Below are 26,503 nucleotides of genomic sequence, written 5' to 3' on the forward strand. Positions count from 1 at the left end.
ACACGACCTTCCCTTAACAAATCCATGCTGATTATCCCTGATTAATCCATGTCTCTCCAAATGCAGATATATCCTGCCCCTCAGAATTCTTTCTAGTAACTTCCCCACCACTGAGGTTCGACTGACTGGCCTAAAATTCCTGGTCTACCCCTTCCTCCCTTTTTTAATAATGGTACAACATTTGAAGTCCTCCAATCCTCTGGCACCTCACTTGTAGCCACAGGAAATTTGAAAATTACTGCCAGGGCCCCTGATATCTCTTCCCTTGCCTCCCTCAACAGCCTGGGACACATCTCATCTGGGCCTGCGGGTTTATCCACTTTTAAGGCCGCTAAACCTGCTAGAACCTCCTTTCTCTTTATATTAATTTCCTCTAATATTTCACAGCCCTTCACCCTGATGTCTATGCCTTTATCATTGTGAAGGCCAATTCAAAGTATTCACAGAATCACAGTGCAGAAGAGGCCCTTCGGCCCATCGAGTCTGCATCGACACGTGAGAAACACCTGACCTACCTACCTAATCCCATTTACCAGCACTTGGCCCATAGCCTTGAATGTTAGGACGTGCCAAGTGCTCATCCAGGTACTTTTTAAAGGATGTGAGGCAACCCGCCTCCACCACCCTCCCAGGCAGTGCATTCCAGGCCATCACCACCCTCTGGGTAAAAAAGTTTTTCCTCACATCCCCCCTAAACCTCCTGCCCCTCACCTTGAACTTATTCCCCTTTGTGACTGACCTTTCAACTAAGGGGAACATCTGCTCCCTATCCACCCTGTCCATGCCCCTCATGATCTTGTACATCTCGATCAGGTCGCCCCTCAGTCTTCTCTGCTCCAACGAAAACAACCCAAGTCTATCCAACCTCTCTTCATAACTTAAATGTTTCATCCCAGGCAACATCCTGGTGAATCTCCTCTGCACCCCCTCCAGTGCAATCACATCCTTCCTATAATGTGGTGACCAGAACTGCACATAGTACTCCAGCTGTGGCCTCACTAAGGACTGTACCCATGTCTTTCGGGTCCACACACAGATTATCTCTATGGTCCCTAATTGGCCCTACTCTTTGCCTAGTTATTCTCTTCCTCTTTATATATTTTAAAAACCCCTTTGGATTTTCCTTCATTCTACCCACCAATGCTTTCTCATGCACTCTCTTAGCTTTCCTAATTTCCTTTTTAAGTGACTTGTGTTGGAGTGCAGACTCGGGAATCCAGGGGAGTGTCGTCTCGGGAGATGAGATCGAAGCCCTTGGAGGCGAGCAGTTGTGGAGGCAGTCCGAGTCGGATCGGCTTTGAGGGAATTCAGATACTTGACCTTCGAAAGTGAAAAGTTCGGAGTCCCTCGTGAGGGAGAGAGAGTTTTAACGAAATTGCGCAAGACACAGTGAACACTGTCATCTGGGTGGGTTGCTGAGAAACCCACGGGATCTGTCTTGGTCACATTTTCAGTTTAATGTGAGTTTTAGACCACGGTTTGCCTGTTAATTCACATCTACCTCATGTTAATCCTGAACGTTAAAGTATTGGATAGATATTGCAAATTGTTTCATCTTTCTGACCTTCTGCAGTAAAGTTTATTTTGTTTGTTCAAAAACCATGGAATAAAGTCTTGTGACTTTATTTTCTTGGTAAGTATCTTGGGTCTTAAACTTTGTCTACTTTAAACAAGAAGTTACTGGCCCCTAGCTGGATCATATCAAAAATCTGGGGGTCTGGTCCAGGATCATGACAACTCTCTAAGTAGTGTGTCCAGAGCCAGATAGGTTATATGCTTGAGTCCACAGAGGGCTTTGAACCCAGAACCTCTTGACTCTAGTAGCTGAACAAAGCGCACAGGAGAAATTTGCAGGGCGATGGGGAAAGAATAGGGGAGTGGAAATAATTGAATAACTCTTAAAATGGATCTGGCACAGGTACAAGGGGCCTCTTCTGTGCTCGTAACATAGAAATGTCTCTCATCACTCATCTCCCCCCTTCGCTGCTCCATCAGAGATCCTTGCTTCACGGATGCCAGCAGATTCCAGGTGTCTCCCTCCAGCAGCTGATAGCTCATGCCGAGTTTATCTTGGGGGTGGGGGGGGGGAGGGGTGCCATACCAATGCAGCACATCCCGATCCCGTCTTCACGCACGCATGCATTCTTTCTGGGGTCAGATCACAGGACTGGCATCAGGAAGGAGGAAACTTGGCCAGTTGCTCCTTCCTCAGTCCTGAAAGCACTGAGGTCAACTCCTGCACCTGTGCCAATGGGGCGCAATGGAAGTTAGCACACTCAGTATCAACCTGTGCCCTGCCTAGTCTAGATGTCTCAGCAGCCCATTGTGTTAACTACATCTATTCAATTAGGAATATGCTCTTCATATCATTTATACTTTCAGTCCTTGACAATGTAAAATAGAATCTTAAAGCACAGGAGAAGGTAATTCGGCCCATTGTGCCTGTGCTGGCTCTTTGAAGAATCTATTCATTCAGTCCCACTCCCCTGCTCCTTCCCCATAGCCCTGTAAATCGAGCCTTTTCAAGTATTAATCTAATTTCCTTTCGAAAGTTCCTATTGAATCTGCTTCCACCGGCCCTTCAGGCAGCACATTCCAGATCACAACAACGCGCTGTGTGAAAAAGAATTCTCATTTCCCCTCCGGTTCTTTTGTCAATAGCCTTGAATCGATGTCCCCTGATTACTGATCCTCCTGCCAGTAGGACCAGTTTCTCTTCGTTTCACTCAATCAAAACATATCGTAACTTCGAACACCTCTCTTTCATATCTCTTCAAACTTCTCTGTGCTAAGGAGGACAGTCCCAGCTTCTCCAATCTCCCCACACAACCGAAGCCCCTCGTAAATCAAGCTGCAAAAACTTCGCTCAAACCGCCTTGGCAAGCTTTTTCAGACAAGCGATTCGTTGGTGGCAAAAATTAACACATTTCCCGATGAGCAGGCTAATTTGCAAATTTGTACAAGCTGCTTAATAAGTCAGAACAGGAAAACACACACAGCTATCAAGCAGACAGCTCCATTCATTGCCAGTGGAAGAGTACAGCTGCATTCATTTACAAAGCTCAAAAACAACGGAGGGATAAAGAGTACAGAATATAATTAAATACTTAGAACTTGGACAGGGAAAAAATATTGTGTTTGTGTACCTCCGTTTTGCCTGCTAGCAGGCATCCCATCCTTAAAAACACCACAAGATAAAAGAACAAGGTATAAACAAAAGCCTACAGCAGCAGAGTATAATATGTAGGAATTTCCCAGGAGAAATGAGCAGCAGTTGATTGTGTTCATGGAGCTGCACTGTGATCACAGAATCTATTTCCTCAAGTGGCTCATGGCAATTCAATCACCTCATTAACTCTACCTAAAATGCCTGCAGATTTCCCCATTACCATTAATTAGCGATGAACCACTTACTCAGTGATTTCTTCAGTGACGGTGTGCTCCACTTGAAGCCTGGAGTTGACCTCGATGAAAAAGTACTTGCCGTGTTTATCGACGAGAAATTCCACCGTGCCGGCATTTTCGTAACCCACCTGAATGAGGGTTTAAGAAGAAATATTAAGTGCGGTCAGATACACAGGAATAGGTCAGGGCCGTCCCTCCATTTAGACCGGACCTTCGCATTCTCACAACCTTACTTAGAAACTTCAAAGTCTCTGCTCAAGACATCGTGCCCCGTTCACACCCATCGAAATCACTGACTCACATTGGCTTCCAGTTGAACAATGCCTCCATTTTAAAATTCTCACTCTCATGGTCAATTCCCTCTATGGCCTCCTCCCTATCTCTGTAGCCTCCTCCAGCCCTCCATCCCTCTGAGATCTCCAATTCTAGCCTCTTGCGCAACCGCCCCCCCCCCCCCCACATCCATCGCTCCACCTTTGGAGGCCATGCCTTCAAGCTGCCTGGAAATCTCTCTCTAAACGCCTCTGCCCCTCTCGCACTCTCTCTCCTCCTTTAAGGCCCTGCTTAAAACACACCTTTTGGACGAAGTATTTGGTCAGCTGCCCTAAAGTCTCCTTCCTGGGCTTGGTGTCGGTTTTTTTGTCCGCTTTTGCTTCTGTGAAATGCCTCAGGACAGTTTGTACACGAAAGGTGCTACATAAATGCAAGTTGTCACTTTCGTTCCCTTCCAGTTGCATTGCAAGGATCCCAAGTAAAGCAAACGTGCAGTTTCATCCCCATTTCCTCAAGGGAGTTGAGCCAATTCTACAAAACCCATCAATTTTTCACCGACATAGAATCCCGGATTGGTTACAGCACAGGAGCCCATTCGGCCTGTCATGCCTGTTCAAGCTCTCTGTGGGAGTAGCTCAGCTCATCCCACTCCTCTACCTACTCCTTGTCTTTTCTCTTCCGATAATTATCCAATACTCTTTTCTCTTCTGATAATCATCCAACACCCTTTTGAAATCCATGATTAAGTCTGCCTCCACCACCCTCTCATTCCAGGTCCTAACCTATTGGTGTATAAAAACATCTTTCCTCATGTCGCCCCTGGTTCTTTTGCCAATCATTTTAAATTGGTGTCCAGTGGTTCTCGAACCTCCCACCAATGGGAACGGTTTCACCCTACTTACTCCCATCATTTTGAATGCTTCTGTCAAATCTCCTATCAAGCTTCTCTTCTCTAAGGAGGACAGCACCAGCTTCACCAAGTTATCCTGGTAACTGAGGTCCCTCACCCATAGAGCCATTCTCAATACAAACTCACCTATTCTGAAACAGAACCACAGCCTTGAATATTTTTAAGGCAGAGGTTGATAGATTCTTGACAAGCAAGGGGGCGAAAGGTTAGCAGGGGGTAGGCAGGAATGTGAGGTTAAAATCCGATCAGCCTTGATCTTATTGAATGGCAGAGCAGGCTCGAGGGGCCGAATGGCCTACACCTGCGCCTAATTTGTCTGTTCATACAAACTGTGACACTAAAAGGTGGACAGTCAAGATTATCACTTGAAGCGTTCATCAACAGAAAATTACTACGGGACCAGCCATTTCGTACTGAGATAAGGAAAAATGTCTTCACTCAAAGGGTTGGGAATCTTTGGAATTATCTACACCCGAGAGCAATGGATGCCCAGTCGTTGAGTATATTCAAGGCTGGGATCAACAGATTTTTGGACACTAATGGAATTAAGGGATAGGGCAGGAAAGTGAGGTTATGGTAGATGAGCCATGATCTTATTGAATAGGGAAAGCAGGCTCAAGGGGCCAAATGGCCTACTCGTGCTCCTATTTCTTAAGTTTTTACACAGCATAATTTGACAGACGGCAATCCAATGGTAGCAGGATCATCCATTTTAGTGATGTTGATTGAGCTGTTTAAAGTGGCCAGGGCACCAGGGAGAAGTTAACTGCTTTTCTCCAAAATACTGTTGTAGGATCTTTTATATCCTCCTTAAGAGGCAGACGGAGCCCTCTGTTTAGCATCTCATCCTTGGACAGGATGCACTCGCTCAGTACAGGTACTGACCGTGACAGCCTGCACTTCGTACTCAAGTCACTGGAGTGGGACTTGAACCCACAGCTTTCGGAGAGTAATACCCTCTGAGCCATGCTTAACACTGCGACTTAAAGGTTAATATAAGGAGATGGCAAGTGTCTCTTGATTAGCAAATCACATATATGAATAATAAAAGCGGATGCAAGAGAGAAGATGAGTCATTGTATTTCAAGTTACTTAATGATCTGAGCAGAATTGTATCTCATCAAACCACCTTCTCCAATGTCTGATAATATTGACTAAGACTATATTAAACAATGTAACTATTCAATAGCTGGGTGAAGGGATATGTTGCCTGATGCTCTACAATGGGGTCCGCTTGAGCAGTTGAGCAATGCTGGTGCCCTACACTGTGGTGAGACCATACCTAGAGTACTGTGTGCAGGAATCAACCATCCCCTCCACCATCAATGCACAGTGGCAGCAGTGTGTGTACCATCTACAAGATGCACTGCAGCAACTCACCAAGGCTTCTTAGACAGCACCTTCCAAACCCACAACCACTACCATCTAGAAGGACAAGGACTGCAGACACATGGGAACACCACCACCTGGAAGTTCTCCTCCAAGCCACACGCCATCCTGATTTGGAAATATGTTGCAGTTTTTGCACTGTCGCTCGGTCAAAATCTTGGAACTCCCTCCCTAACAGCACTGTGGGTGTACCTACACCACATGGACAACACGGTTCAAAAAGGCAGTTCACCACCACCTTTACAAGGGGAAATTAGGAATGGGTTATAAATGCTGGCCTAGCCAGCGATGCCCACATCCCATGAATGAATGTTTTAAAAATTTAAGAAAAAGTTTTGGACACCTTACCTGAGGAGGGTTTACTTGCATTTGGAAGCAGTTCAGAGAAGGTTACTAGGCTGATTCCTGGGATAAAGGGGTTTATCTTACAAGGAAGGGCTGGGCAGGTTGGAGCTGTACTCACTGGAGGTTAGAAGAATGAGAGGTGATCTTATTGAAACATAAGATTCTGAGGGGGCTTGACAGGATAGGTGCTGAGAGGATGTTTCCCCTCGTGGGGGAACCTAGAACTAGGGGGCACAGTTTAAAGATAAAAGGTCTCCCATTTAAGGCAAGAGATGAGGAGGAATTTCTTCTCTCAAAGGGTCACTAGTCTATGGAAATCTCCCTCCAGAGAGCAGTGGAGGCTGGGTCATTGAATATATTCAAGGCTGAGTTAGAGAGATTTTTGATCAACAAGGGAGTCAAGGGTGGTGGGGGACAGACAGGAAAGTGGAGTTAAGGCCACAATCAGATCAGCCATGATCTTACTGAATGGTGAAGCAGGCTCAAGGGGCCAAATGGCCGACTCCTGCTCCTATTTCTGATGTTCTTGGGAGGGCTGGGGAAAATCCACACAGACGGGAAGAGGCTACTCAGCCCTTCAGTACTGTTCCACTGTGCAATAATCTGTATCTTAACTCCATCAACCTGCCTTGGTTCCGTCACCCTTAATACCCTTGTCTAACAAGAAACTATCAATCTCAGTTCTAAAATTTACAATTGACACACCACCCGCCACCCCGCCCCCCACCCCCACCCCACCCCCACCCCCAATCTCAACAGCTTTTTTGAGGCAGGGAGTTCCGGATTTCCATTCCCCTTTGTGTGTTAAGGGAAGAAATGATGTCACCCCTGAACAGCCTGGTTCTAATTTTAAACTTATGCCCCATTGTTGTGGACGCCCCCCTCAACCAGAGGAAATAGTTTTTCTCTATCGACCCTGCTATCTCCTTTAAACGCTTCAATAGATTGTCCCTCAATTTTCTATACTTGAGGGAATGCCAGCTGAGTCCATGTGATATACAAGCTCCAGGTTTTCTCTTAAATGCTGTTCGGTAACAACTGTTGAGAAACACCCAAGCGGACGACAAGTGAGGAAATGATTGGTTCTATCGTGATGCCCCCAAAAGTTGAATTCCTTGCCGACGCTCTCAGTTGAGCTCACAAAGAATTATAGAAAGTTTACAGCACAGGAAGAGGCCACTCAGCCCATCGTGTCTGCACCAGCCGACAAATGAGCCACTCAGCCTAATCCCGCTTTCCAGCATTTGGTCCGTAGGCCTGCAGGTTATGGTACTTCAGCTGCATATCCAGACACCTTTTAAATGAAATGAAAACAGAAAACGCTGGGGAAAAACTCAGCAGGTCTGGCAGCATCTGTGAGAGAGGAACAAGAGTTAACGTTTCAAGTCCGTATGACCTCTCTGAAGAAGAGTCGTACGGACTCAAAATGTTAACTCTGTTTCTCTCTCACGGATGCTGCCAGACCTGCTGAGTTTTTCCCAGCGTTTTCAGATTTTATTTCAGATTTCTAGCGTCCCCAGTATTTTGCTTTCACCTTTTAAATGAGTCGGGGGTTTCTGCCTCTACGTGCGAAAGGATTACTTGCGTAAGAAACGGAAAGAGTCCAGTTCAGTAATTGCAACAAGGGTGCACTAACAGCTGTTTTCATCAGCCACATCTCAAAGTTTTCTTTAAGGCTGAGAATGAGACTGAGCGTGAAGGCGAGATTCTCTGATATATTTCTACCATTCTCTTAACTCCCCCCCCCCCCCACCAACCTGCCCGCCTCACCCACCCACTTTTGTTCAGCACTTCTATCATATTGACCTGCCCGGACACCAGCCTGGACCTGGTGTTTGAGAATCTCCATCTCAAGCCTTGAAGTTTTCCTCCACTGTCCTGCCCTGTATTTCCAGCATTCTCGATCTTGTGCTAGCGATTTCCTTATTTGTTTATTGCACACTACCATCCAGTGGCAAAAACTAGCTACTTAGGAGAGGACAACTGAATCGTGGAGTTTACTTATAGCACCACACAGTGAAGAGAAGTAGATATTACAGGTTAATAGTTAAAAGAGGGTTTGTGAATCTCCACGGCACCACGATGGATTGAAGATATGGTCAGGCTATGCATTTGGTGAGATGGGCCTAAGCGCAGGGCTCAGTTCAGCCCGTGATCAAGGATAAGGGACAGACCCTGAGCCCACAGGTGAAGTGTTAGGTATCAGGTAACGTCCCAATGTATTGGGAAGCTGCAAACGTGGACCCTCATCTTTAAAAGAAAAGGCACAAAAGATTGAACCGTCAAATTATATCTTTGGGGAGGAAGCTGGCCCGGTGAATAAGTACAGGTCACCCTCCTGAATTTCAGGTGCCACATTCAGCAGTTTTTCTGTTCATTCATGCTCAGGTTGTTCTCTGCAAGGCCAGCATTTATTGTCCAAACCTAGTTGCCCTGATGACTTGAGGACAATTAACAGGCGACCACAATGTTATGGAATTGGAGTCACATACAGGCCAGGCAAGGAGAGCAGATTTCCTTCCCTGTTGGGATATTACAACAAGTTGACAGCTTCTATTAACAGGACCAGCTTTTAATGTCCAGATTCTCAAAACTGAATTCAAATCCTCAAAGTGCCCTAATGGGATGTGAAATCACATTCTCTGTAATATTAACCCAGAAGTATGACCAGCACATTAGCACCTACTCTGTGTAACAGGCTGACTCACAAGGCATGGTCCTTGGGGTAGATGGCAAAGTGTGAACTGGGACTAACGCATTTCCAAATGGTAGACAAATGAGTGTAATGGTGTAGTCAGAGTGGAAACACAGAGTACAGTCCCAAAGAGGTCAGTATTGGTGTAATTCCTTCTAATTTTTATAAATGAGGAAATCTGAAATGAAAATATAAAATGCTGGAAAAACTCAGCAGGCCTGGCAGCATCTACGGGGCGAGAAACAGAGTTAATGTTTTGAGTCCGTATGACCCTTCTTCAGAGCTTTAGCTTTCATCGTTACGGGGGAAGTGTTTCAATTGTGGATGGCACTCGGGTGTACTGGGCCAATAACGATAACTAAAGGAACCGGGACGAGTGGGGCAAAGGGCAAACGGCAGAAGATGTTTAACACGGGTAAGTGTAGGTCAGGATTGGAACCGGGAATCTACCTTACAACTAATTGAAAATGTGTTTGAGGGAGCAAAGCTGAGGAGAGATCGGTATGTTCATGGGAAGCTGCCTGTTCACTCCTTCCAGGCGGAGAATATTGGGAGGTTTCACTCAGAGCGTAACTTAGAAGACTAGGAGAGTGATTTTAAACCTTATATCTGGCCTCGGTGGCCACAGCTACTCTGTTTGGTTCGGTGTTACAGGAAAGATGCAGCACTTATTGGTTAAGGGACCAAGTCCTGGACGCAGAAGGCAGGGTTGTGTGGATTGTCTACACTGGGACCCTCCTCTCTGTTTAGGATTACAGTGAAGGAGGGTCTCTATGATATTTAAAACTTACCCAGTGTTGAGAACTTGGATCCAAGGGAGTCCTGTCAGGCACAGGATTTCCAGATTAGGAGATAGTGTTTAAAATGGCAGTAAGGGAGTATCTTGTAAATAGTGGCAGTTTAGGGGCAGTTGGAAGGATCAATTAAAAGCTCACTCAGTGCCATGTACACACCTGACCTCTCTCTTCAGCAGCACCAACTCACTCTATCTCAACGCTGTCCTGGTCCCCAGTTCCATTTCATTCTTTGCCTCATCCGACATCTTAACAAGAGCTTTTCCTCTTCCTCTCAGGTGTTGAGGAATGCAAACTCCAACAACTTATGGGTACTGACGTCCCTCCGTGTCCTTCCTCCCCTTCCCTTCTTCTAAACCCACCTCCCACTGTATATTCACTATACCCTCTGACCTTCCCCTCTCTGATGCCAAGTGATCTATGCTCAGCAAAAGACTCCATTTTATTCCCTTACGCCCACCTGAATGAATTTCAGGCTTGGCATGACACTGAACTCTTCTTCCGTCACCTTCACCTCCGTGCTCACTTCTTTGGGTAGGAGTCCTCTCCTAGCTCAATGGACCCTTTCACCTGTCTTCAAAACTCTCCCTCCACCTGGGTCCCTCCCTCTGGCCTATTACCTGCTCTTGATCTTTTCATTGAGAACTGTCAGCGTGACATCGGCCATCTTAATTTCTCTACTCCCCTCACCCACTCTAACCTGTCTCCCTCTGAACTTCCTGCACCCCGTTCTCTCAGGTCAACCCTGACATTGTTATCAAATCTGCTGACAAGGGCGGTGCTGTTGTTGTCTGGCGTAGTGACCTCTACCTTGCAGAGTTTGAGCGCCAACTCTCAGACACTTCTTCCTACCTCCCACTGAACCATGACCCCACCACTGAACATCAAGCCATTGTTTCCAGGACCATCACTGACCTCCTCTCCTCTGGAGATCTTCTCTTCACAGCCTTCAACCTCATGGTCCCTCAACCCTGTTGTAGCCCGCTTCTACTCCCTTCCCAAAATCCACCAATAGGACTGTCCTGCTAAACCCATCGTTTCAGCCTGTTTCTGCCCCACTGAACTTCTTATCTTCCTATCCTGACTCTATTTTTTCTCCCCTTGTTCAGTCCCTTCCTACCTATATCCGTGATTCTTCTGATGGTCTACGTCATTTCAACAATTTCCAGTTCCCTGGCCCTAACCGCCTCCTCTTCCCCATGGACGTCCAATTCCTCTACACCTCCATCTCCCACCGGGATGGTCTGAGGGCTCTCCACTTCTTCCTTGAATGGAGGCCTGAACAATCCCCATCCACCACCACTCTCCTCCGTCTGGCTGAATTTGCTCTCTCACTGAACAATTTCTCCTTTAACTTGTCGCACTTCCTCCAAATAAAAGGTGCGGCTATGGGTATCTGTATGGGCCCGAGTTATGCCTGTCTTTTTGTGAGGTATGTGGAAAATTCCTTGTTCGAGTCCCACATGGGCCCCCTCCCACAACTCTTTTTCCAGTATCAATGGCTGTATCGGTGCTGCTTCCTGCTCTCATCTGGACCTGGAAAAATGTATCAATTTTGCTTTCAATTTCTACTCTTCTCTTACCTTCACATGGTCCATCTCCGATACTTACCTTCCCTTCCTTGACTTCTCTCTCTCTATTTCTGGGGATGGGCTGTCGACTAATATCCATTACAAGCCCACCAGCTCCCACAGCTACCTTGACTACAGCTCCTCGCACCCTGCTTCCTGCAGGGGCTCCATTCCATTCTCCCAGTTTCTCCATCTCCATCGCATCTGTTCCAATGACGTTGCCTTCCACAACAGCAATTCCGACACGTCTCCCTTTTCCCGCAACCAGGAATCCCCCCCCACTGTGGTTGTCAGGGCCCTCAACCGTGTCCGACCGATTTCCTGCACTTCCACCCTCACCCCTCTCCACCCCTCCCAGAACCGTGATAGGGTTCCCCTTGTCCTCACTTTCCACCTCACCAGCCTCCGCATCCAAAGGATTATCTTCCGCTATTTCTGCCAACTCCAGCATGATGTCACCACCAAATACATCTTCCCCCCTCCCCTCCCCCGTCAGCATCCTGAAGGGGCCGCTCCCTCTGCAACACTCTGGTGCACTCTTCTATCACCCCCAGCACTTCATCCCCTTCCCACAGCACCTTCCCATGCAATCGCAGGGGGTACCTGACCCTTTACTTCCACCCTCCTCACTGTCCAAGGCCCCAAACACACCCTCCAGGTGAAGCAGCGATTTACTTGCACTTCTCTCAATTTAGTAAATTGTATTCACTGCTCACAATGGGGTCTGCCCTGCACTGGGGAAACGAAACGCGGACTGGGTGATCGCTTTGCAGAATATCTCTGCTCAGTCCGCAAGCATGACCCTGGCCGTCCAGTCGCTTGCCATTTCAATTCACCCCGCCTTGCTTTCATGCTCACGTTTCTATCCTGGGCCTGCTGCAATGTTCCAGTGAAACCCAATGCAAGCTCGAGGAACAGCACCTCATCTTCTGATTAGGCATTTTGCAGCCTTCTAGACTCAACATGGAGTCCAACAACTTCAGACCATGAACTCTGCCCCCATTTTATTATTTTTTTTTCCCCTAGTGCCAATCTGTATCTTGTTCTCATGTTTTGCTTTCAGACAATACTGACCCTTTATTCTGCTATTAACACCTACTCTGGACAAATGCTTTGTTCCTTTACTATTACCTTTTCCACTCGCTCTGTTTTTTGTCTTCCAGGATATCTTTGTAAATTAATCTCCCCTGTCCCCTAACCTTTCCCTGACTTTCCCTTCTTGCTCCACCTGACCCTCCCCCTTTCTCAACAGCACAAAACCCATCATATTTCTACCTCTCTTCAGTTCTGAAGAAGAGTCATATTGGACTCAAAACCCTGCTTCTCGTTCCACCGATGCTGTCAGACCTGCTGAGCTTTTCCAGTACTTTTTATTTTTACTTCAGATCTCCAGCATCCACAGTATTTTGCTTTTATTCCAATTAAATACTTCAATGTTTAAGAAAGGAATGAGAGAGAAACCAGCTAACTAAAAGCTTTTCAACTTCAAATCATTTATGAGGAAGTTACTAGAATCCAGCGTCAGGGAAAGAGTACCGGTTGATCAAAAGATACAGCATGAATCTGTAAAGAATGGTACATGTCAGGTCTGATTAATTAAAAATCACTAATGTGGTGCAAGTGGTGACTGTTCATTGATATTGGTCTATATGGACTTCCAAAAGACATCTTTTAAAGTCCTGAGATTATTAGCAAAGCTAAGTGGATATGGAGTTAGAGATATGGATTGTGATATGGGTTGGAAATCGATTAAGGTATAGGAGACAGAGACTAGAGATAAAGGGGTCATTCTATTTTAGTGGGATGTGACAAGTGACAAGGGATCTGTACAGGGGCCTCAGCTTTTCATCATATCTATGAATGGATGAAGGGATAGAGAGTTGTATATCCAAGTTTGCAGATGACACCAATTTAGGAGGCACAATAAGCTTGCAGATGGGAATAGGAGTTTACAGAGGGATATGGACTGAGTCAGTGAGTAGCTGAACCACAATAGATGGAACTCAATATGGAGAAGCGAGGTGGATCGGTGAGAGACAAGTTGGAGTACTTCTTAATGGTGAGACGCTAAGAACTTTGGAGGAGAAAAGAGATGTGTGTTATGTTCGTGCATACATGTTATTAAAAGCTAGTGCACAGATATGAAAGGTTATCATAAAGGGATAAATAGTCTTTACTTCAAGGGGATGGAATTCAAAAATGTGGATGTTATGCTTCAGTTTCACCAAGAATGAGTCAAATTCCATCCGGAGTAACTGTGTTCAGCCCTGGGCACCACACCTCAAGAAGGATATAGTGGCCTTGGAGGGAGTGCAGTGCAGATTCACCAGAATGATACTTGGGCTAAAAGGCTTGAATTGTGAGAACAAGCTGCGTAAACTTGGTTTATATTGCCTAGAGTTTAGAAAGTCGAGGGGTGATCTTATCAAGGTGTGTAAAATAAAGAAGGGGTTTGATAAAGCAATACAGAGAAACCATTTCATTTGATGGGGAATACAGAACAGGGGGGTCATTCTGAAAATTAGAGCTAGGTTGTTGAAAGGTGAAATCAGGAAGCACTTTTCATAGAAAGGGGGGGAAACTCTTTCTCCCCCCCACCCCACAAAAAATTGTGGATGCTGGGTGCAAATTTCCAAGGCTGAAAACAACAGGTTTTCAGAAAGAAAGGTGATGAATTCAGGTTTACTGGTTCCAAAAGCCTTTCAAGTAAACTGATTGGTGGTTGTAAGCCGTGGATGAGTGAAGCCCTTATTTTTAAGGCTGAGTTAGATAGATTCTTGATGGACAAGGGAATCAGAGGGCATGGGGAGTTGACAGGAAAGTGGAGTTGAGACCACAATCAGATCAGCCACGATCTTCTTGAATGGCGGAGCAGGCTCGAGAGGCCGAATGGCCGGCTCCTGCTTCTAATTGGTGTGGTCGTACTCTCAGCCTTTGGCCTTCTCCTTCTCCTACTCAGAAAGCATTTTCTGGTGTCATATAATGGACTTGTTAGCAAAGCTGAAGTCCATGGAATTAAAGGAAATTGACAGTGTGGATATGAAATTGGCTAAGAGACAGAAGGCAGAGAGAAGAGGTGATCTCGTGAGAGTCACAGACCAGGGACGTGAACTCTGTTTCTCTCCACAGATGCTGCCTTACCTGTTGAGTATTGCCAGCATTTTCTGTTCTTATTTCAGGTTTCTAACACTTGACCGAACGTCTTTTGGAAGTCCATGTACACCACATCAACCACACTACTCTCACCAGCTGTCACCTCACCAAAAAGCATAGTGAAACGCAATTTGCCCTCAACAAGTCCGTGCTGGCTTTTCTTAACTAACCCACACAGGACCAAGCGGCTACAGATTTTGCCTTGGGTTGTCATTTCGGAAAGGTTTCCCAACACCAAGGTAAAACTGGCTTGTAGTTTTCCAATTCTCTAGTCCTCTCGCACCACACCTGTATCTAAGGAGGATTGAAGGATTGTGCCCAGTGCCTCTGCAATTTCCACCCTTAATTGCCTCAGTATCCTCAGATGTATCCCAGCCGAGCTGGGGGCTTAGCAACATTAATTACAACCAGCCTTTCTAATACCTCCTCTTTATCAATGTTTATCTAGTGTCTCACCTAGCTCCTCCTTCACTAAGGCTTGGACAGCATCTTCCACTTTGGTAAAGACATTCATTTAGTCCCTCAGCCTTTCTCTCTGCCTCAATGCATAAATCCCCTTTTCAGTCTCCAAGCGGTCCACTACTAATGACTAAACTTGGGTATAAAGGGATATTTTCAGCTGGGAAATGTAGGACACAAGGAGTATAAAACTTTTGAATCAATATCTATATTTTTGCTCCAAAGAACTAAATCATGCCAGTCAAAGAATGTCATTGTCCCACCTGTACATCAGGGCCCACTGGCCCACCTGTACATCACGGCCCACTGGCCCCCCTGTGCATCACGGCCCACTGCCCCACTTGTATATCATGGCCCACTGGCCCACCTGTACATCACGGCCCACTGGCCCATCTGTACATCAGGGCCCACTGTCCCACCTGTACATCATGGCCCACTGTCCCACCTGTACATCACGGCCCACTGTCCCACCTGTACATCACGGCCCACTGCCCCACCTGTACTTCACGGCCCACTGTCCCACCTGTACATCACGGCCCACTGTCCCACCTGTACATGACGGCCCACTGGCCCACCTTTACTTCAAGGCCCACTGTCCCACCTGTACATCACGGCCCACTGCCCCACCTGTACATCACGGCCCACTGCCCCACCTGTACATCACGGCCCACTGTCCCACCTGTACATCACGGCCCACTGCCCCACCTGTACATCACGGCCCACTGCCCCACCTGGACATCACGGCCCACTGCCCCACCTGGACATCACGGCCCACTGGCCCACCTGGACATCACGGCCCACTGGCCCACCTGGACATCAGGGCCCACTGGCCCACCTGTACATCAGGGCCCACTGCCCCACCTGTACATCACGGCCCACTGCCCCACCTGTACATCACGGCCCACTGCCCCACCTGTACATCAGGGCCCACTGCCCCGCCTGTACATCAGGGCCCACTGCCCCACCTGTACATCAGGGCCCACTGCCCCACCTGTACATCACGGCCCACTGCCCCACCTGTACATCACGGCCCACTGTCCCACCTGTACATCAGGGCCCACTGCCCCACCTGTACATCAGGGCCCACTGCCCCACCTGTACATCACAGCCCACTGCTCCACCTGTACATCACAGCCCACTGCTCCACCTGTACATCACAGCCCACTGCCCCACCTGTATATCAGGGCCCACTGCCCCACCTGTACATCACAGCCCACTGCTCCACCTGTACATCACAGCCCACTGCCCCACCTGTACATCACAGCCCACTGCCCCGCCTGTACATCACGGCCCACTGCCCCACCTGTACATCACGGCCCACTGCCCCACCTGTACATCAGGGTCCACTGCTCCACCTGTACATCAGGGCCCACTGCCCCACCTGTACATCACAGCCCACTGCTCCACCTGTACATCACAGCCCACTGCCCCACCTGTACATCAGGGCCCACTATCCCACCTGTACATCACTGCACACTGCCCCACCTGTACATCACTGCCCACTGCTCCACCTGTACATCAGGGCCCACTGCTCCACCTGTACATCAGGGCCCACTGCCCCACCTGTACATCAGGGCCCACTGCTCCACCTGTACATCAGGGCCCACTGCTCCACCTGTACATCAGGGCCCACTGCTCCACCTGTACATCACGGCCCACTATCCCACCTGTACATCACGGCCCACTGCTCTACCTGTACATCATTGCACACTGCCCCACCTGTACATCACTGCCCACTGCGTCACTTGTACATCAAATCCCACACACTCCTCCTGGACGTAGAGCTATCGATTAGTCCCATTCATCATTGATCTTCCGTCTTTTGAAAGATACTAATTCCGCCACCCTTTCAGGCATCATTCTGCATTCAAGAAGGTTAAATATTCCTGGGTAGCCGATGTCCTTTTCTGGAATAGTAAGAAAATACCAGCGAGACATCTTAGAGCAAATCACTGGTGCCATCAATTTTTTGTTATTCATTCATGGGATGCGCGCATCGCTGGCTCGGCCAGCGTTTGTTGCCCATCCCTAATTACCATCTCTCCTTGACATTCAGCAGAATTATCATTGCTGAATCGCCCACTATCAACATCTTGGGCATTACCATTGACCAGAAACCGAACTGGATCGGCCATGTATATACTACAAAAGCAAGTCAGAGGCTTGAAATTCTGCAGCAAGTGACTACCTCCTGACTCCCCAAAGCCTGTCCACCACTTAACAAGGCACAAGGTTTCTATTAGGTTGTTTGGGCTATGTTCTGCAAGCTCACCAAACAGGAGGTGTCAGGATAATGCGGCTTTTCCCCACAAAGTTGCATCGCCATTTCCATCAGTGATTTCACGCAACAAATCCTGCATCACTGCCAATTCTGACATTTGCCAAAACAGCAGCAATTCCTTAAAAACAACTTGCGTTTAGATAGGGCCTTTAATGTAGTAGAACACCCCAAGGCACTCACAGGAACATTATCAAACAAACTATGAGACCGATTCACAGAGGGGGTATTAGGAGAGATGACTCAAAGATTGGTCAAAGAGGTAGGTTTTAAGGGGTATCGTAAAGGAGGAGAGAGAGATAGTGAGGCTTCGGGATTTAAGGGGGGAATGTCAGAGCTCAGGCCCCAGGCAACTAAAGGCACAGTCACCAGTGGTGGTGCAATGAAAAGGGGGGACAGGCAAGAGGCCAGAAGTGGAGGAGTGCGGAGATCATTTAATATTGTTACAATCTGGGCAGGGAAGGGCTCTGTCAGCTGTCGATGTATAGTTGATCGTTTTTAAATAGAAAGGATTTAGAAATGGAAGTTAAATGGAAGTGATTTAACATTCTCCTTACAGCCATATGCTGCAGCTGCTGAGGCAGAGGTGTTTCGTTGTTAATGAGCCTTAAAATGTGTTTTGCTAACAAGGACAAAAGCTAATTTGTTATCCTGCCTCTGGCTCCACATTATCTTTGGCATGTCGTAAGTGTTTGAGCCCAAAATGGGGCATCTTGGGGGACAGGGGAAGTTGGGGAGGGGACCAGCTGATTTTACCGACAGACTGAACGAAGAAACCATCACAATGATAGCCCGAATAATAGGAATTGAGCAGCAGAAGACCCCTGTTCAAGGTTAGTCGGATGAGCTAGGTCTGAGAAAGGAGCCTGGTCTAGCTTGTCTTATGCTGTTACAATGATGAGGTTTATAAGATTGATATGTTTTGGGGCTGCATTTTTAACTTAAGGTAAAATGAAGGAGGCCACATCTTTGATTGCTGGGGATTAAAGTGGGGGTTGGGGGGAGGCAGAATGTTTTACTTGGAAAAAGGTGTAAGGTGTTTACGCTTGGAGACAATGGCAGCAGCCTGTGTGCCAACAGCGAATAGACCGTAAGTCTCCAAAGTCCCAGCGAAGTGTTGGGAATGCCAAGTTGTAAACAGTTGTGCTTTAAGCTGTCCGTGTACTTCCAAGATAAAGGAGAGTTGGGGTCTCAAGGGTAGCTAATCAGATTGCTACCTGGCTACAAGGCCCATGTGGTTCATGTTGCCATGGAGATGAACTTAGAGAGGGGAAGGGTCCAAGCCATCCCTGAAAACCTATGGACAGGATTAGTCTGTCAGGATCCGAGAGAGGGGCAGCAGCTATAGGCAGCAAGGCACTGAGGTTCACAACGCAAGAACGTGTATGGGAGCTCGCACTCGGATTGAAAAATTCAAATTTATGAGGAGTTAAAACAAGGCTGGAAGATTCACCTAGTTTGCACCAGAGGGAGAATTTCCAGGGGGAGAAACCTCACTGTGAAAGACAGTTCTGAGATTAAAAGTCCATCACCTCGGACTGGATCTGGGAGAATTTAATATCTACTCAAAGGACAGTGTAAAGTATATATGTGAAAGTGTCTTTTCAGCTGTACTAAAAGTAAAAGGGGAATGTTTTGTTTTGTGCTTTAAAGTGCAAGTTGCCTACAAAGATAGTGTTTAGTTCTGGTGCTTTTAGTCTTTTGTTACAGATAAAGTCTTAAAACGTGAAATCTTGTCATGTCATCCTATTAACTGGAAGTTTGAATTCTTATCTATAAGTTATCAGTCTTTATGGAGATTGTGACGATACTCAGAGCCAGTTGGAACCAGAAGTGTGAGTAGACGAGGCAACATGAAATTAAATGAACAAAGTGAGCTTTGATTTTGACCGTCACGCTATCCAGTCTCATAAATAAAGCAGTTTAAGGAGGCAGTGGCAGAACGGTATTGTCACCGGACTAGTATTCCAGAGACCCAGGGTTTGAATCCCACCATGGAAGATGGTGAAATTTGAATTCAATAAGAATCTAGAATTAAAAATCTGAAGCTGAAACGATTGCCTGGTTCACTAATGTCCCCTTTAGGGAAGGGGATCTGCTGTCCTTACCTGGTCTGACCTACATATGACTCCAGACCCACAACAATATGGTGGACTCCTAAATGCGCCCTGAACAAGGGCAATTAAAGATGGGCAATAAGTGCCCATATCGCATGAATGAATTTAAAAAATCCAATCGTTTCAGTGTAATCAGTCTGCGTACTGACAGACTGGAGACACTCACAAGAGTAAATGCAAAAGCACTATAGTAACACCCCCTCCCTTACGGGGAGAAGGCAGGAGAATGGGGTTGAGAAACTTATCAGCCATGATTGAATGGCGGAGCAGACTCGATGGGCCGAATGGCCTAATTTCTGCTCCTATGTCTTTTGGTCTTATGGTCCCTCTCTCTGCCAGGTTTACATTCTAATTTAGTTAGCCATTGGGCAATTTAAGAACCTGGATGTAAGATGCAGAGACTACTTAAGGGAGTGACAGGGGCTGCTGAATTCAACAGGATATCTCAGGCCTGGAACTTGAAAGAGATTTCTAAAGTACAGCAAGCAAACCAAGACTGATTTTCCCCAGGGACATATATGAAAAAAAACATTTCTGGGTGAAGGAAAGATTTGAAGGGGCAGTGGGGTGGGATGGCCAGGGGTGAGGGCTGGTGGGGGAGGTGGAAAGAGAGCTCCCCAACGTACCACTGCCGCAGAAGTTGATCCGAATGTTTATTTTTTTGTATTCTTTCATGGGATAAGGGCACCCCTGGCTAGGCCAGAATTTTTATTGCCCATCACCGACTACCCTTGAGAAGGTGGTGGTGGTGAGCTGCCTTTTTGAGCCGCTGCAGTCCCTGTGGTGTAGGTACACCCACAGCGCTGTTAGGGAGGGAGTTTCAGGATTTTGACCCAGCGACAGTGAAGGAACGGCCGATATATTTCCAAGTCAGGATGGTGAGTGGCTTGGAGGGGAACTTGCAGGTGGTGGTGTTCCCATCTATCTGTGTTCTTCTCCTTCTAGATGGTAGAGGTCGCGGGTTTGGAAGGTGCTGTTGAAGGAGCCTTGGTAAAACATATTGTCAATGAAATGGAATCCGACAAGACGAGCAACCTGACCATAACTGGCACACATCCAGCAGAGCTTATTTTGTTAAAAAGTTCAGCGGACTCCATACTCTATTTCCATCTACACCCTGACAATTTCTCATATGAGCATACGAAATAGGAGCAGGAGTAGGCCATTCAGCCCCTCCAGCCTGCTCCACCATTCAATAAGGTCATGGCTGATCTGTTTGTGTTTCGAGTTCCACATTCCCAATTACCCCTGATAACTTTTGATTCCCTTGCCTAACAAGAATCTATCTCTGCCTTAAAAATGATCAGTGGCCCCACCTCCACCACCTTCTGAGGCAGAGAGTTCCAAAGTCGCACAACACTCCGGGAGAAAAACATTCTCCTCATCTCTGTCCTAAAAGGGCAACCTCTAATTTTAAAACAGGGTCCCCTAGTTCTGGGCTCACCCACAAGCAGAAACATCCTTTCCATGTCCACCTTGTCAAGACCATTCAGGATCTTATATACTTCAGTCAAGTCACCCCTCACTCTGCTAAACTCCAGTGGAAACAAGCCCAGTCTGTCCAACCTATCCTCATAAGACAACCCACTCATTCCAGGTATTGGTCTAGCAAGCCTCCTCTGAACACGCCTCCAATGTATTTACATCCTTCCTTAAATAAGGAGACTAAAAGTGCACAAAGCATTCGAGATGCGGCCTCACCAATGCCCTGCATAACTGAAGCATAACATCCTTGCTTTTATGTTCAATTCCTCTCATAATAAATAATAGCATTCCATTAAACCTTCTGGCTTACATGCTGTACCTGCATACTAACTGAAGTGTTTTGTCACTTCTTAACAATTAAGAATACACGCACAGCTATCTGCTTCAGAACGCCTACATTTTATATGAAAATAGAAGATTCCTTTATTCCTTATTTTGCACCAGTGGGCAATATACCCAGGACCTAGCACACCCTACTGGCAGGCTCTATATAACAATTCTTTTTAACTAAGATGTCCTTTTACAAAGAAGCATAAACATTAAACACAAACATCATACTAACTTTTTGTGACTCATGCATGAGAACACCTAGATCCCTCTGCACCTCGGAGTTCTGCAGTTGTTCTCCATTTAATTAATACTCTGCCTTTTTATTCTTCCTGTCAAAGTGAACAACTTCACATTTTCCCACATCATACTCCATCTGCCAGATTTTTGCCCACTCACTCAACCTATCGAAATCCATCTGCAAACTTCTTATATCTTCTTCGCAGCATAACTTCTTACGTACCTTTGTGTCATCTGCAAATTTAGCTACCATGCCTTTGCTCCCCTCATCTAAGTCATTGATATAAATTGTAAAAGTTGAGGCCCCAGCACAGACCCTTGTGGGACTCCATTCGTCACATCTTGCCAATCAGACAAAGGCCCATTTATGCATACTCTCTGTTTTCTGCCAGTCAGTCAATCTTCTATCCAGGCTAATATGTTACCCCCCACCACCCCCCCCGACACCATGAGCTTTTATTTTTTTGCAATAGACTTTGATGTGGCACCTTATCAAATGCTTTCTGAAAATCCAAGTCACAGAATCACAGAGTGCAGAAGAGGCTCTTCGGCCCATCGAGTCTGCACCGACACGTGAGAAACACCTGACCTACCTACCTACCTAATCCCATTTACCAGCACTTGGCCCATAGCCTTGAGTGTTATGACGTGCCAAGTGCTCATCCAGGTACTTTTTAAAGTCATGTCATGTCTGTCTGTGACACACAATGCATCTCGCTGAGGTGATCAGGTGTCTCTGCTTTTTTTTGTCACAAGACTGCTGTCACTCCCTGTGCCTCATGGCCACAGGGTGTCCCAAAATGCTTTCCAGCCAAAAGCGCACTGTCATAATGCAGGAAACATGACAGACAACTTATGCACAGCAAGATCCCGCATTCGGCAACGTGATAATACCAGGTAATCTTTTTTAGTTGGTGGAGGGTTAAATATTGGGTAACTCCCCTACTCTTGTTCAAAAAGGTGCTGTGGGATCTTTTATGCCTGTCTGGGGCTTCAGTTTAACATCTCATCCAAAGGACAGCACCTCCAACACTGCAGCGCTTCCTCAGTACTGTCCCTTGGCAGTGCAACTCTCCCTCAGCACTGACCCGCCAAAAATGCAGCGGTCCTTATTCCAGCGCACCGACAGTTCAGTGCTCTCTCAGTACTCCCCACAGTAGTGCAACTCTCCCTCAGTACAGTCCCTCCGACAGTGCAGCAGTCCCTCAGGAATTTCTCTCAGTGCAGTGCTCCCTCAGCGCTGTCCCTCTAACAGTGCAGCACTCCCTCAATACTGTCCCTCCAGCAGTGCAGCACTCCCTCAATACTGTCCCTCCGACAATGCAGCAGTCCTTCAGTAATGTTCCTCTCACAGTGCAGGGCTCCCTCAGTACTGCTCCTCTGACAGTGCGGTGCTCCCTCAATACTGCCCCTCCAACTGTCCTGTGCTCCCTCAATACTGCTAATCTGACATTGCAGTGCTCCCTCAATACTTCCCCTCTGACAAGTGCTTCCTTGGTACTGCACTGTGAGTGTCAGCCTTGATTTTTTTTGCTGAAGTCCTGGACTGGGACTTAAACCCACAACCTTCTAGCTCAGAAGCTAGCGTGCTACCAACTGAGCAAAGGCTGACACTGACATTATATCTCCCCTCCCCTCCAAATCCTTCAGACTCTTTCCATTTCTGTCCAAAGGTCATCAACCTGAAATGTTAACTCTGTTTCTCTCCACAGATGCTGCCTGACCTGCTGAGTATGCCCAGGACTTTCTGCTTTTATTTCAGAATTCCAGTATTTTGCTTTTGTGTTTAAGGTTCTTACCACGTTGCATCCACCCATCAGGCAACTCATACCCACAATGGGGTCCTGTTCCCTCTGGCTGTATCTTTCAGTGCGAGACCAATAACTCTTCTCCTGACCATAGCCTCTGGTTGACATTAAAATAAATAACGCTCCACAGAAGCTATTTCTGACACCCCTACATGAGCCTATTATACAATTTATAGAACGCAATTAACATTTTAATATTAAATGGGATAGTTTCACTTATACCTCAGTAAGATAAATATGAGATGGCAAGGCAAGATTAAAATAAATATTTAATATTCCCACAATCTATGCATTTTATGAGTCCAAAATGAGCCACCACCTTTGGTGGTCACCATTCTTCAAGGGAGGTCTACAGTCAATGTGGTCCCAATTGAGAAGAAATTGCTTCATGATAATTGTATAATTGGACTTGGTGCGAGGCAGAAGGCGAGTGTAGAGTGTATCAGTGCAGAATGTGCTGACCGTCTCACTTCAGAGGGGGAAGCACACATGAAGGAGCACTGAGAGCAGCACCAAGGTTGCCAGATAAAGCTCTAACTACCAAAGCTGGTAGTGGGTGCCAGGTGAGTTCAGGCAGCCTGTGAAATAAATTAATCAATCCATAAAATAAAGCACATCTTTGTTTTGTGCACAGAGTTTAATGGGATAGAATTAACAATCCCTTGGACAAATGCGGATTAATTAAAAATGCCAATTCAGATTTGTTAAAGACAAGCTGTGTTTAACGAACTTGATTGAGTTTTTGATGAGGTAACAGAGAGGGTTGATGAGGATAATTGGTTGACATGGACTTTTCAAAAGGCATTTGATAAAGTGCCTCATAACAGGCTTGTCAGCAAAGCCAAAGCCCATGGAATAAATTGACAATGGCAGCATAAATATCATGTTGACTGAGTGACAGGAAACAGAGTAGCAGCGTCTGGTTGTCTTTCAGACTGGAGGAAGGTATACAGTGATGTTCCCAGAGTCTGTACCTAGACCTCTGTTTTCCTTGACATCTATTCATGACTTGGCTTGGGTGTACATGGCGCCATTTCAAAATTGGGAGTTGACAGAAAACTTGGAAATACTGTGAACTGCAAGCATACAGATATGTTTCAAAAAATTATAGACAGACTGGTGTTAGTGGCGGACATGTGACAGATGAAACTAATGCAGAGAAGTGTGAAGTAATACATGTTGGTAGGAAGAATGAAGAGAGGCCATATAAAATAAAGGATACAATTCTAAAAGGGGTACGGGAGCAGAGGGACCGGGGGTATATTTGCACAAATCATTGGATGTGGCAGGACAGGTTGCGAAAGTGGTTAAAAAAGCATAATGGATCCTGGGCTTTATAAACAGAGGCATAGAGTACAAAAACAAAGGAATTATGGTAAACCTGTATAAAACACTGGTTCAGCCTCAGCTGGAGTATTGTGTCCAGGTTAGGAAGGAAGCGAAGGCTTTGGAAAGGATGCAGAAAAGATTTAAGAGAATGGTTCCAGGGATAAAGGACTTCAGTTAACTGGAGGGAGAAGCTGGGGCTCTCCATCTTCGTGAAAAGAGGATTGAGAGTAGATTTGAGGGAAGTGCTCAAAATCATGAGGGGTCTGGGCAGAGCAGATGGAGTGAAAATGTTTATGTTGGCGGAAAGGTCGAGAACTAGAGGACAGTGATTAAAGTGAATGGCCAAAGAGGAAACAGTGACATGAGGAATTTATTTTTAAGCAGTGAATGGTTAGGATCTGGAATGCCCTGCCTGAGAGTGTGGTGGAGGCAGATTCAAGTGTGCTTTTCAAAAGGGAACTGGATCATTATCTGAAGAGAAATATTTTTCGGGCTGTGAGAAGTATTATTGAAAGCTTGCCTAGATATCAAGGCAAGGACAGACTCCAGAAGGTCTCGGGATTTGGGACTCATCCCAAAAATGCAATTGAAAACACAAGGCTTGAAACAATCTAGAGTAAAATGGCCTGAAAATGTAATGGTCCCTGCATCCCTATCAGGTGCCTAGAATTCTTTCCCTCTTGACTGCTAAAGGCACATACACACTTTGCACCATAAAGATGTTAGTCATAGCCCCGTCGATGGCACTCAATGCTCTAAATGAGAAGGTCGAGGATCCAAGTCCCGCTCCAGAGACTAGAGCACATAATCCAGGCTGACATCTTCTAGTGTAAAACTTGAGGGAGTGCTGCACCAGTGGACATGCATGTGGACTGCAAGGATGGCACCGTCACTATTAGAAGCAGCAGCAGCAGGCGGAGTTCTCCAGAGTGTCCTGTTTTATCTCTAAAACAGTGTCATTAAAACAGATCATCTGGACATATCACATTGCTTTTCGTGGGAGCTTGCTGTGCACAAACTGACTGCGATACATACTATATTAAAACAATGACTACTGTGAGAATCATATCTCTCAAGGCTTACAAAATGGAAGGATTTGGCGTGATCTGCATATGTGGATGCGAACCTGGGATTTTTTTTTTTAAAAAGGTCATAAAGTTCACCTTGGAACTGTCAACAAGCAGGCCTCTTCCAGGAAATCACCTGACCTATGTGGTACTTGAGAAGGAGTTGTCTGTCTGTGTTGAACTGCAAAGCACTTTAATTAATGGAGCTGGGAGGCAAAAAGGCAATCACGTGGGATCCGGAGTGCACATCCTCTTGAATGTGATGAGATTCAATCGAGGCTTTGGAAAGAGAATTGGATAATTATCTGAAGGGGGAAGCTATGAAGGGCTACGAGGAAAGGTGTTCGAGTGGTACTAGCTGAGTTGCTCTTACAGAAAGCTGGCACGGGCACAATGGACAGAATGGCCTCATTCTGCACTGTAACCATTCTATGATTCTGAGGTTGTGAAAAGCGCTAAAGAAACACAAGCACTTTCTTTTTTTTAAAAAAAACAATCCCGTTTGAATTCACACCACAGCAGTTACTGGATACGAGTTATTTAAAGTTATTCAAGCCAGAATGCCTCCTTTGAAACCACTATCTTAATCAATCATGAGACTAACTGAACAAATTTACTTCCAGAAATCCTGCCAAGGAACAGACCAAAGGTTCTTATTGTTCTTCAGCATTTCCTTCGGCTGTTCAAGCAGCAGGTGACAGTCAGATAAAGGAGTGAATTTGCAGAGCCTTCAGATAAACCTGGCCTCCATTTAAAGAAGAGTGAAATACAAATTACTTTTTAAAACCGACTCACTGAAGCCCTTTTTTCCTCGACTTGGAAAAATAGTTATCTCAAGTATATAATTAAACAGGGCTC

At 46.2% G+C, this 26,503-nt stretch overlaps 1 protein-coding gene across 1 annotated transcript in view; it reads right to left on the reverse strand.

Annotated features, from left to right (window-relative positions):
- LOC144670407 (pyruvate carboxylase, mitochondrial-like) overlaps positions 1 to 26,503 on the reverse strand; it is a 1,036,891-nt gene that overhangs the window by 888,805 nt on the left and 121,583 nt on the right. Inside the window, exon 9 of the mRNA XM_078532890.1 lies at positions 3,415 to 3,533. Coding sequence (XP_078389016.1) covers positions 3,415 to 3,533 — 119 coding nt within the window. The remainder of the gene's footprint in view (positions 1 to 3,414; positions 3,534 to 26,503) is intronic.

Source organism: Cetorhinus maximus, chromosome 31 (assembly GCF_964194155.1).
Source record: "Cetorhinus maximus chromosome 31, sCetMax3.hap1.1, whole genome shotgun sequence".
NCBI classification, from domain to species: Eukaryota; Metazoa; Chordata; class Chondrichthyes; order Lamniformes; family Cetorhinidae; genus Cetorhinus; species Cetorhinus maximus.